Below are 13,086 nucleotides of genomic sequence, written 5' to 3'. Positions count from 1 at the left end.
GCCGTTTCTGAAGAGGAGTGCAAGCGGAGTTTCGGTAAGTTATTTCTTAATAAAGACTTAGCGATTCCAAAGTTTTATTAGTCTGTGTTTTTTGTTGTTGCATACTAACGAATTTAAAAAAAAATGTATGTTACTGGCACAGTAGTACACAACATGCACTACCCAGTTATACCACTGGATGGGAGCATCAATCAGCTTTATTATTTACATTGTTGATGCACATGCTGAAGTTTAAACAAATGCTGGTAAGCATGCCTGCCAACATTTTGGAAATAAAAAGAGTGACAAAATGAGTTGGCGTCGGTAGCGCGGTGACATTTTTGGCCACACCCATTTTTGTGGCCACACCCCCCAATTACCATGTTCATTTTACAAAATATGGCAGTTTATTAAAGTTTGAAGTTATTACAGTTTTGCTAATGAAGGTAAATTGCCCTTTAAGCTGTGAGTCTAAATTCTCCCAAGAGACTTGTTTATCTTAATTCTTAAGATTGCTTATCTCAAAATTGTTACAAAAGTATCTTAGTGCATCTGGTGGCTGTTCTGGGCGCTCTCCCGCCAATAGCCAATTAGATTAGAAACGTTGCATATTTTTCTGGCTGTTCTGTGCAGAGAAAGTCGGGACATTTCAGTACAAATGCGGAACTGCAGGTTGAGCTGTCAAAAGCGGGACTGTCCCGCTCAAAACGGGACAGTTGGGAAGTATGGGTAAGTGCATGTTACATGAGCACCTCTATCCTAAATTAATATAAGGTAAAGTCTTTCCTGGTATTGTTACTATTGATTTTTACTTCTATTTTCCAGAAGAAAAAGTACAGACAAATGCCACCTTCATGATTTACCCCTATGTGTTGGCTATACACACCAGCCATTTTAATCATAAAAACTATTTTAAAAGCCCTTAATCAAGTGGTTTTAAGTAACTTCCCATTATACTGTATGGCAAGTGCTCTGCCTATGGCATACCACAGTGAACATGGATCAATTATTAGTAATAGAATACTCATTCTTTGTAGTGTGCTTCACCTTACAGGCTCATATGTTTTTAAAGGAACAGTAACATCTAAAAATGAAAGTGTTTTAAAGGAATATCTACTGTGTATCCTGTGCTTGAATGGCTGCCCCCATAGCTACACAGCAGCTTGTTTATATAAACTATAGTAGTACTTATCTGTTATCTACTGTGTATCCTGTGCTTGAATGGCTGCCCCCATGGCTACACAACAGCAGCTTGTTTATATAAACTATATTAGAGTTACTGAAGCAAACACCCCACTTTTACCAGTGCATTTTTAACATACCCATTACAATGTATGGTAAACTTCAGATTAAATCTTAAATTTATATTCTTTGTAGTGTGGTTTTGCATAAAGGCTACTACAAAGACTATGAGTATTTGATTAACACTCACCTCACAAGTTTAGGGTCCGAGCACACAAGCAGATTCAGGGAGATTAGTCGCCACAGCATCAAATCTCCTCTTTTTTGGGGCGACAATCTCCCCGAACTGCCTTCCCCCTGCCCTACGCCAGCTAAAATGAAAATCGCCTGCGGCAATGCACACGCGGCTCATTCCTTTTTTCTGGGAGATTGTTGCCCCAAAGAAGAGGAGAGTTGTCGCTGGGGCGACTAATCTCCTCAAATCTGCTTGTGTGGCCTGACCCTTAGTAAGGTATGCCATAGGCAGAGTAATTCCTATTTGCTATTATGGCCAAGTTACTTAAAACATATGAGATATGACCATTGTTGCCTATATCATGGAGGTCAGGTAAGGGTTACATACTGAGCCACTACAAATGTTGCCGTTACTGCAGAATATACATAGACAATATACAGTATCAACTAGAAGAATAGAGACTTACATCAAGTGCCTTCTGTGTCTGATCTTTGACAGGATTATCTGGATGTAGGCGTTCATATATCACCGTATCTGCCCCTTTGCAGTAAAGGCGGATTCTGCCACCAGGCTCTCGCACTTTAACGACAAGAAACAAAAAATATTTTTTATTAAGAAAAACATAAAAACTCTGCCTTGGGTTGGGTTAATGTAGGACAAAAAGCAACACTGAGACCCATTCTTCAGAAAATGTTTAGAAATGTACAAGAGTCACACTGGGGCTTATTTATGAACACTTTTTTATTTTATGCCCCATTGCAGTAACTCTTAATCAGTCGGAAATTAATTTTTGTTATTCCACCAGCAATAGACAAAGCTGATTGTGCCGTGGCTGCAATGGGCTACTGCAATTGGGCCAATTTCCCCCAGTGCTGGTCAATTTCTGTGTTTTTGGTACATTTAGCTCTTGGTCCTCCAGCTTTTTTTGAATTTTTAATACAACCCAAAGTAGGCAGAGGCTATTTTAACTTTGGTCATGACAAAACATGCCATTGCTCTCATAAAAACACATTTAAACAGCTTGGCTGGATCAGCTGGAGTGCCCATACACCCATTTATTAGAAGGTTTGCAGGTTGTCTTTGCCTAAAGCTTGCAGTTGCCCTAAGACATAATGCACACCTACAACTCACCTACTATAGACATTCGTTTTCGGTCACTATTAAAATCCAGGATGGCCAGAACTTCATAAGTCTTCTCTTGCCCCAGTTCACTTATGGTGATTGTACTCTGGGTTCTCGATAGGAATACAAAACCAAAGTTCCTGGCTGCTGTAACCAAAGCGCCTTCATCTGGAGATGCGGCCTGGTAGATTAGTTCCCCTGTTGTGAGCAAAGAAAGGAATTTAACCTTGCAATTCAGACTAGTCATTGGTCATGGAGGATATGTCAAATGCAACTCACCATCTGTCTTCTCTGCCATCACGGTGTGGCACAGAGCGAGTAACTTGAAGAACTGATAAACGTCTTTGTCTTTTCCAGACCGGATTTCCTCAATCAGATAGTTGTCATGAAATGTAAAGCTGGGATCAGCCAATGGGTTCCAACTGAAGTCCACCTGCTTTAAAGATAAGACCATGAGCAATACAGAGATGTGATTACATGAGACAGGAAGCTCTGTTGGCTCAACCAGCCCTGGTCAAAACTAAAATCCTTCTCTCAAGCCACCTGTAATTTTATGGTGATTAAATGGTAATCCCTTCATTAAAGTCTAGATCACTTTTCCCTACAGCGGTAATACCCAGGTAACTTACCTTGCTATGGCTTGACTTTATTTCATCATCTGTATTGTCTCCTGCAAGAAAAATAAAGGGCCAGTAAATTAAAGTACAGCTTTTAGGTATATTTATTGCACATCATCAAGGAGCTCTGTGCCCAAAACAGGGGTTCCAAAGCAGTGGGTTGTTGGTGTTCAAGGCCAAATCCCAATTAGGAGCTCTGAAATTACTGACTTGGTACGATGCTTGTACCACTCACGAGATTATATACACATTCCTATAAATGATAAGCATATTAGAAGTCACTGGGGAGTCATATAAAGGCACAAGGCTGAAGGCTGAGCTATACAGGGAACTCTGAGTATCACTCATTTATTACAAGGGATAATGTACCCCCTACTGTAAATGATAAGGATATTAGAAGTCACTGAGGGGTTGTTCTGTGACAATATATAGACAAGGCTGAAGACTGAGCTATACAGGGAACTCTGAGTATCACTCATTTATTATAAGGGATAATGTACCCCCTACTGTAAATGATAAGGATATTAGAAGTCACTGAGGTGTTCTGTGACCATATAAAGGGACAAGACTGAATGCCGAGTTATACAGCAGAATTACTCATGTATTATATTATGAATTTCAGGAAACCCCATATTACAGTCTTTATTATTTTTCATTTATAATTGTACCTGCCACCTGAAATTATAATCCAAAATCCTATTTTATCCTGTTAGTTGAGCAATAAACTTTATGTAAATGTAAATAAACTTTACTTACACTATTTAAATCTTGTTTTTTTTTTTATTCTTTGGGAGTCTACAATTACAGGCTGGTACCATTTTGTGGAAACTGTTATCAAACTTTGTATCATCACAAAATCTTGTGTATGAAGCCAAAAAGAGGACAATATACATATGTCCATGTCCAGGTTACAGAATTATAGACAGGGGGTTGGGTGCATGTAGGGAGGTTTTAATGACATCAAGGAACTACAGAAATTAAAGTAAAAGTAATTGTGGTTTCACCCTGTACATGGGTAAAAGATGAAAGCGCTCCTGATATGTATTTGTCACTTAACATTCTTCCTTTATGACAGTTACAGGATAACACATCTACACAATAACCTACCATAAGTGTTCCCATTAATTGTGCATTTTTTAAATGTCATAATGTTCTGTGTCAATGTCCCAGTCTTATCGGAGAAGATATATTTGATCTGACCGAGCTGTTCATTTAGAGTAGTAGTCCTCGCTTTGGCTGGCGTATCCTTCGCACTGTAGTACATCTGAAGGTCCCAGTTGATAAAGTAACTCTGACCCAAACGAATAACTTCAACGCTAGATATTTAGAAGGAATGATCACAGAATTAGGTCTTTCTGGCAAAATGATTAAATACATTTGCTTAACTGTAATGTGTCTATATCTAGGAAAGGATTTAGGAAAGGTACCAAGTTGTTACTGCTAAAGGGAGTGCTGCAGGGTTTGGACCTGTATGAAAGGGCTACAGGAGGAATCTTCTTGATTCAACGATTCCCCATGGGAACCCCAGATTTCCTGCATCACATTACATTATGTTGAGTTCCAACCAGTTTTACTTAGTCAGGGCTGATAAAGGGTTGAGTCTTACCTAACATAAAGAGAAATAGGTACCATGGTGTTCAATACAATGATGTAACCCCAAAACGCAAGAAATCCTCGATATGAGGGAGTATAGTCTTTCCCATCATTAAGATACCAGGAAACATTAGCGGCACCTAGTTGTGCTTCCCAAAATGTTTGTCCTATGGCAAGTCCAGCAGCCGCCAAGATCAGAAGTACAAATATCTATTGGAGAAAAAAAAGATCAATATGTAAATATGAAAGAAATGCTTAAAATGAACCTGTCACCCAGACACAAAAAGCTATATAATACAAGTCTTTTTCAAATTAAACATGAAATACAATTTATATTTTTTATTGAAGCATTCATAGCTGTTGTAAGCTCATTTAAAAATCTCAACTGTCAATCAAATATTGTCTGCCCCTCCTCTATGCCTTAGGCAGACAATTACTTTCACTTTCCATTCAGCACTTCCTACATGTCACTGCTCTCCACATATTCCCCCAGTTCTCTTTACTGTATAATTGTGTAGCCAGGGCATGGGGATGGACATCAGGTCCCCCATTCTGGTGCACAAACAAGATTCTGAGATGATACAAGACTTGTCTTAATAACAGTGTCCACAAAATGGCTGCTGCCTGCTTGTTATAATTATGAATTCCCAGACAGAAGGAAACAAGATTCAAATAATTTATACAGTGTAATTAAAGTTTATTTTGCTTGACTAATGTGATAAAATAGGATTATGAATAATTTGTTTGGGTGACGAGTCCACTTTAAAGTAGCAATGTCCTACAGATCTCTAGAGATATGGAATTTAGAAGGAATTGTCCTTGATTGGGGTTCTCCAACTGGAGGTCCATTAGTCAGTCTTATGGGTACCCCACCAGCTTTACGGAGAGCTCAGTAGGATTTATGACATTATTTTTACACTTCTGTTCACTGTTTTTCACAAGATGTTAAATATGAAGTTTGACAAAATCTAGTTTCCGTAGTAAAGTAACAATATGAAGACTTAAAAATAAAGGCACCGTAACTGGTTTTCATGGAATTGAAATCTAGGCATGTAGTAGAAAATGAAAATGCATAATTAGATGATTAATTACCGTGTACACCATGTAATTCATTAGATAGTCAATTTTTGTTCTCTTTAATGTGGTTTTCCCACTGTTTCTCATAATCTTGGTATCGGCACCTACAAGAGAAACGTATCCGCAGTTTATTTAATTAATACCTTACAAGTTATTCCATTTCTAAAGTTACCCCCCTAAAGAATATTAAATATTAAACTTACCTGCAAATAAGACCAATCCGTGACAGTATTCTGTATTTCGGACAGTGCAACCACGAAGCAGAATTTTATCAGCATCAAGGCCATAACTTCTGTTTCTCCAGAACAAGGTACCAATGAACTTATCCAATCTGTTATTTGGTTCCTCACATTCCACCAAACCTATTGCAGAAAAGACATGGTTATTTCTTGTATTGCACTAGAATCAGTTTTTTTTATAGTTATTGTTTCATATTTAAATTTTTTTTCGCTTTCTTATAGTGGAACACTACAAATGTCAAGTCAGCCAAAACCAACAGCAAATGTGATTTGTCTCAAATTCCTCATATGATCAGATTAAAATCTTGAGAAAAAGAAAAAACTCAAGAGAAATATTACATTTGTTTTTGCACAGATCAGTGTTAAGTTGACAGAAAGCGTTTAACTGCTTTTAGCGGTGCAGCGTTATTTTATTCTATGGCACATTAGAGCACATTAGAGCACACTAGAAGCACTTAACTAACACCACTGTTTTTTTCAGCTCTAAAATCAAGAGATTTAGTGCAAAAAAGAAGTCGGTATGAAAGCACTGTACATTTTGGAATCGTAGTCATCTGCTGCTTGGTAAAAAAAAAAAAAAAATTATACAGGGCTATAATAAATTATTGACAGAGAGACTTAAATACAAACTTTTTTTTTTTTCTGAGAATGTCTCTTTAAAGAACTGGCTAGAAAGCATTTGAGGTGATTTGAGGAACTACTTGGCCATGCCTGACTGCCTTTCCAACAATCTGCCTTTATTCCAAGGGAACATCCCTTCAGGGTTTTGAGCTGAGATTGGATCCAAAGTGAATGTAGATTGCAGCCATGAAAGCAGCATCACGTTGCTCACTCTTACATTCAGTATTGAATTCACCTGCAAATCTAACATCTAGTTTGAGTTTCTTTACTAGAAGACTTTTCCCTTTGCTTTCCTAAGATAGGAATTGAAAGCCATGAATTTGACTACCTATGAATGTTCCTGAACTACAGCTCCCAGAAAAAAACAAAGAATATAGTAGGAGGTTCGCTATATATTTCACTGCATAAACATCACTACTTATACCTAAATTGTACTTACATCTGTAGGAAGTTGCTATATTTATTGCTTCATTTGGACCCCTAGTTTTGTGTGAGGAGCCTAAGGGGTAAATTTACTAAGCAGCGAAAATTCACCTGCAACGGCTTCGCAGCCATTGGAACACTTCACCAGGGAAAATTAGATCAGGCAAAGATAATTTACTAAAATGCAAAGGGCGACGAACGCTGGCGAATTTTTCGCTAACGTTACTTCGGCAATCAAAGCGAAGATGCGCTAGTGTTCAATTCTGCCTAGCGCAAATTTGTTAGAGGTCTTCGCTCAGGCTAATTTGCATACGGCGGGAAATTATAAAGTTGAATGGACCTATATGTTGCAGCACAAGTCCAGGGAACCTTAATAAAGACAATAGAGTTGTTATAATGCCCTACACATGAGCCCACTGTATAATTTATGTTCCATATGTTAGAAAATGTATGGGGGAACCTGGTTACCCAAAAAATATTTTAAGGACTTTTGCAGCTAATCACTCAGAAAAAAGGAACAGAGTTTTTTTGGGACCTAGAAACTTTTTCCACTAAAAAATATGATGTAAGTAACAGAAGATTGAGGAAGATCTATGCACTCCAGTACACTTTGCCTGGTCTGAGCTGGCGAAGGCAAGTTTGGCGAAAGTGGTAACTTTCAGTAAAATCCGAATCTTAGTAAATTTGCGGAGTAACGTCCATTAGAGTGCAAATGACTGCTAGCATGTCTCTTTCGCTAGCGAAGTTATGCCTGCACCCATAAATCGGTGAAGTGCCAGAAAGTGGTAAGGTTGGAGAATTGTGACCAGTGTTAGTCACTTTGGCCTTTAGTAAATCTGCCCCTAAGAGTCTAGTTCTGTATAAGAGGCAGGGGCGTAACTACAGAGAATGGAGACCCTGCTGTTAAGAGGGGGCAGGAGTGAAGGGGACCAAATAAGGCCTTAATAAATGGGCAACTTCAACATATCTGGTTAGAACTGGTCAACTTAAGCTGGCCATAGACACACAGAATCGAGGATTCGTACGATTTTCGGATCGTGTGTGGCGTGTGCCGATATCTTTCATCCGGGGAGATCGGTCGTTTGGCCGATCGGTCAGGGTTGATTTTGCCCTGACCGATCCCACCGGAGCCCATTGCGCATCGTAATCGTATCGTTCAGCCATACGGCCGAACAATCAGATTACCCCCGATATAGCCATGCTCGTTAATGGCATATCGGGGAAAGAGCCGCTCGTTTGGCGATGTTGCCAAACGAGCGGATCTTTGCGTCTATGGCCACCTTTAGCAATGATGTGGGGCCCAGTAACATCTAGTTACACCACTGATAAGGGGAGACTTCATCCTCCAATGATTGGACTAGACCTGGTGCAAACTATACTCCTCTCTGGTAAAACCTACAAAGATCACCACAAGTTGACAAATTAAAACTACAAAAACTACAATAAAAATGTACAACTAAATGAACCATTACCATCAAACCCGGCCAGATCTTCTTCGCCTTGGAGATATTTGTCAGTTGATTCCAGCGACATTTTAAATTTCAAGTTTGTTTCCCTAAAACAACAAACATAAGAGGAATGATTAGTTCTGCACTGTTGATTTTAGATCACTTTTCCAGGTTACCACCCTGTAAATATTTATCCTTGTGTGTTCTGGTTTTGGAAATATTGATCTTGGGTGCTGCTCATTTATGTCATGTTGTTGTGGTTTAAAAAGTGGTTTTGATTTTTTGATCTAATATTTCCTGTCCTGTTTGGAATGACCCTGGCATCCATGCATTGATTTAAATAAGAGACTGGAATATGAAAAGAAGAGACATGAATATAAAGATAAGCAAGAAAAAGTGACAATAACAATAATGTGTAGCCTTACAGAGCATTTGTTTTTCAGATAGGGTCAGTGACCCCCATTTGAAAGCTGGGAAGAGTCAGAAAAAGAAAGTAAATCTATTCAAAAACTATAAAAAAAATTATCCAGTTATACATACTGAAAGTTAATTTAGGGTAAGGGCACACTGTCAGATTCGGGGAGATTAGTCGCCCCGGTGATAAATCTCCTCTTCTTCGGGGCGACAATCTCCCCTACCTTCCTGCCGGCTATAATGAAAATCGCCAGTGGGATGGCACTTGCGGCCCATTCGTTTTCAAAGTCTCCCGAAGTTTCCTCGTGAGTGCCATCCCACTGGCGTTTTTTCATTATAGATGGCGGGAAGGTAGGGGGAAGGCAGCTCGGGAGATTGGTTCCCCGAAAAAGAGGCGATTAGTCGCCGGGGTGACTAATATCCCCGAATCTGCCGGTGTGCCCTTACCCTTAAACAGGGCCGGATTTCAAATTGCGCCGCCCCAAGGCCGCATTGTCCAAGCGCCGACTTCTTCTGTTGCGCACGCCCCCCCCCCTGCCGGCACTACATGGTCCTAGCGCCGGCTGCGTGAAGCAACATCGATCGCAATTTAAATCACGGGATCACTGTGGGGGCAGGGTTGCGGCTGGGCGGCATGCCGCCCCTACATTTTTGCCGCCCTAGGCCCGGGCCTATGTGGCCTCGCCACAAATCCGGGCCTGCCCTTAAAGGTGAACCACCCCTTTAAAGCGAATTACCCCTTTTGTGTAACAATGAGATCTAACAAGACCGAAACAGTGGGTGTACTGAATGAGACTGAACTCCTGGCTGTATCTGTGCTAGTGAACCAGTAATTCTCGTTGCAGAGTGAGCCCAAGAGAAACATAAGGAGTGATTTGCATGTCTCTGCTTTCAGTGGTAGAGGGAGGTGTATTCTCACGTTTCTGAGTTTGTTGTGCAACGCTGTGTATATATTGCAGGCGTGTGAATAGCTCTGCTGGAAGAAGGCTTGTACTGTATTCATTTCTTTGTGCAGATTGTATCTCTTTTCATTCACCTCGCCTTAAATATTTACTGGGTGCCACTTTTAGAGTCACATAAATATGAAAACACATCTGTCCTATGATAACGAAGCCATGTATGCCACCTTAAAAGCAGAGTGAAAGTGGATACACTGGCCATTCTATGTATACTATCTATAACCTGATGTGGAGGCAGCACGTATAGCTGGAATGTGATCTACTTATTTACTTCTAGACTTAACACTTACTCACTTGACTCACATTTGTATATTGTCATCTATAAGGCATTACTGGACACAGGGCCAGATTTCTGCCTTCGGCGCCCCGAGGCTGCTCTGCAGGGTCCTAGCGCCCGCAAACGTCACGCACAACCCCCTGTCCCCCATCAGGTGCGTATATGCGCATGCAGATGGCTGGGCGACCTGCAGTCTTGCTGCCCTAGGCCCCGGGCCTTTGTCCGGGTCTGACTGGACACTCTGCTGTATGTTGTTACAATACAGTATGGAGATAACAGGCTTCAGTGCGGCTACATGAGAAAAAGAGACAGATACAGTGCAGGCCAAACTTTGTCGCGTCACTGGTGTGGATCAGACTTTGACTGCACGGTCTTGTCATAGTTATGCAAGAGGCCGGCTTTAGGGTTGCCACCTGCCAGGTTTTGACCTGGACAGCCTGGTTTTATGAAGGGCTGCCGGGTCAAAATTGCCTGCCAACTTTTCCAAATTAGGAAAACCGGGCAGGATTTCCGATAATTGACATGTCGACAGGCCAATCGACCTGTTGCTACGTCATAGCCTCACCCCTGACTTCACTGTCCCGCCACGTCACGGCCCTGCCCGGACTGCAGCGGGCAAAAAGGTGGCAACTCTAGCCAGGTTAGTGCCATTTACGCACAATGTTGGGAGCAGGTGGATGGGCTACATTTGGTTACTGAGGGCGAAATGATCCCTGCTCTCTTGTTTTTATGGTACAGGCAGTGAGCCTACGTTTGATAATAGGAGCCACAGCTTGGGTCAGGGTGTACCTAGTCCTTTTTGCCTAAATGTTTAAATAAAGCCGTGACCTCCACAGATTTAGCCACCATGTATGTCTTTAATTCTGTATAGTAGGGACACACTATGAGGGGACAGGGGAATCCTTTGCCTACAGGCTTCATGTATGGTTTATATAAAGGGATGATCCTGGGGCTGCCGCCAGCTCCAATGCCGTCCCCCACTCAGGGTCAAGGAGGGTCAAAGGGACCTGCATCACTAATATAATCAGAGCAATAGTACTCTCTGCACGAGTGGAGCTGGATTTCCGGGGCTTTTGGTAACTGGCTGCTCACTGCCATCTGAGGCAAGGTGTCAGGAGCGGCCTTTTTATAAAGTATAGCTCCGTCTCCTTTGCTTTACTGGGTTCTAAATATATTTCTTCCTCCAACAATAATAAGATCATGTTCTTAAAAGAAGGAGTTGTACTCTCACTCAAACCAAGGGAAATGCATACACACTAGGTTACATCAGCCAATGAATGGACAGAGCTTCTTCCTGTCAGGTGATCAGTGAGAGACACACACACAGCACGTCACAAAATGGCTGGCCAGAGTAAAAGGGCAATGTTTACTGATGTGTGTGGAGATTTGTTAAGATTTGTAACATTCCAAATGTGCTGGTTGCCAAATAAAGGCATTTCAATTCAATTCTTGTCAACTGGTGTTTAAAAACACAGTATACACCCTACCAGTCATTTATAGAGGAATAAACAGGCAGCAGACTACGTTTTCCCCTTTAATCTATGCCACATCACCTGGAATGAAAAGGGTTAAGTTTGCCCATGTCTAGCAAGCCATAGCAACCAGATACTTGCTTTCAGTATTCCAACAGCACTAGGCCAGTGAATAATAATTATGCCATGGTTGCTGAGGGTTGGTGGGCAGCAACAAACCTTTTGTTGCTTTTACAATATTTCCCTCCAAAAGCGAGAAACAAAACAGCCATTTTGCGTTGGGGCAAGGATTACCAAAGTAGTGACAGTGGAGGACATCATTTTAATGAAACGGTCAATCAAATTATCCATGGGAAGAAAAGTAAACGTACCCGTCCAGCTCTGCAGTCTCTACATAGCACAAGCTATTGGGATCCGAGCTTGACAGTAACAATACATCTGCCTGGAAGAGAACATACAATAAAAGGTTCATTACCAAGAACGCTCCTGAGGTCAGAATTCCAGCCTAAACAAGAGGCCTGGTAGAATGACATGGGCCTGAGCACAGAAACACCATTGATTTCACCTGGGCCTGAGCTTAGATCCTGCACCGAAGGTTATCACTTCATTTATGAACTGAATTGGCATCAGATACTCTAGCCCTTGTAGCTTCCCTTTGAATAGTTCCCTAAGGAGAATACTTTGTGCAAATAAGCCATCTTGAAACTATTAAAAATTGCATTTTCATATTCAGATTTGTAGGTGGAGAACTCGTCCTGTTAATGAAACAATAATTCCCAGCACCCTCTGTTTTAATGGAGAATTTAGCACTGTTGTATGTCCAGATTAAGAAATTCCTGATATAGCCGTACTCAACTAAAAGACATTTATAGTACAGGTATGGGATCCGTTAATAAAACAGTAGTTTGTACTTGATCCCAACTAAAATTGAATTAATCCTTATTGGAAGCAAAACCAGCCTATTGGGTTTATTTAATGTTTATATGATTTTCTAGTAGACTTAAGCTATGAAGATCCAAATTATGAAAAGATCCATTATCCAGAAAAACCCAGGTCCCGAGCATTCTGGATTACAGATCCCATAACTGTATTATGCCTATCTGTAAAGGGATAATATTCTGAATTATTTTTGAATTGCTTCAGAAACACTACTATAGTTTATCAAAATAAGCTGCTGTGTAGCAATGGGGGCAGCCATTCAAAAGAGAAAAGACTCAGGTTACACAGCAGATAAGCTCTGTAGAACATAATGGTGTTATCGGTTATCCACTATTTAACCTGTGCCAAATATACTTTTTTCAATTACCGCCATTGCTACACAGCAGCATGTTTATATGAACTATAGTAGAGTTTTTAAAGAAACATCAGTTTTACCAGTGCAGGGCAACACTACATGATATTTTTATTACTTTAAAACACTTTCATTTT

At 40.6% G+C, this 13,086-nt stretch overlaps 1 protein-coding gene across 2 annotated transcripts in view; it reads right to left on the bottom strand.

Moving 5' to 3' along the window:
- The window catches only part of atp8b1.S (ATPase phospholipid transporting 8B1 S homeolog), a 56,363-nt gene that overhangs the window by 16,868 nt on the left and 26,409 nt on the right, over positions 1 to 13,086 (bottom strand). The window contains exons 8-17 of one of the 2 annotated variants that reach the window (XM_018244548.2): positions 12,030 to 12,100; positions 8,561 to 8,643; positions 6,009 to 6,167; positions 5,821 to 5,909; positions 4,742 to 4,938; positions 4,243 to 4,451; positions 3,148 to 3,188; positions 2,798 to 2,951; positions 2,528 to 2,716; positions 1,863 to 1,975 (exon numbers count right to left, since the gene is read on the bottom strand). In XM_018244548.2, coding sequence (XP_018100037.1) covers positions 1,863 to 1,975; positions 2,528 to 2,716; positions 2,798 to 2,951; positions 3,148 to 3,188; positions 4,243 to 4,451; positions 4,742 to 4,938; positions 5,821 to 5,909; positions 6,009 to 6,167; positions 8,561 to 8,643; positions 12,030 to 12,100 — 1,305 coding nt within the window. Of the gene's footprint in view, positions 1 to 1,862; positions 1,976 to 2,527; positions 2,717 to 2,797; positions 2,955 to 3,147; positions 3,189 to 4,242; positions 4,452 to 4,741; positions 4,939 to 5,820; positions 5,910 to 6,008; positions 6,168 to 8,560; positions 8,644 to 12,029; positions 12,101 to 13,086 lie in introns of both variants that reach the window. The other variant, XM_018244547.2, reaches the window with a different exon arrangement.

This window comes from Xenopus laevis, chromosome 1S, assembly GCF_017654675.1.
Source record: "Xenopus laevis strain J_2021 chromosome 1S, Xenopus_laevis_v10.1, whole genome shotgun sequence".
NCBI classification, from domain to species: domain Eukaryota; kingdom Metazoa; phylum Chordata; class Amphibia; order Anura; family Pipidae; genus Xenopus; species Xenopus laevis.
The sequence above is the reverse complement of the archived record's forward strand: the minus strand, read 5'-3'. Positions and strand labels throughout refer to the sequence as shown.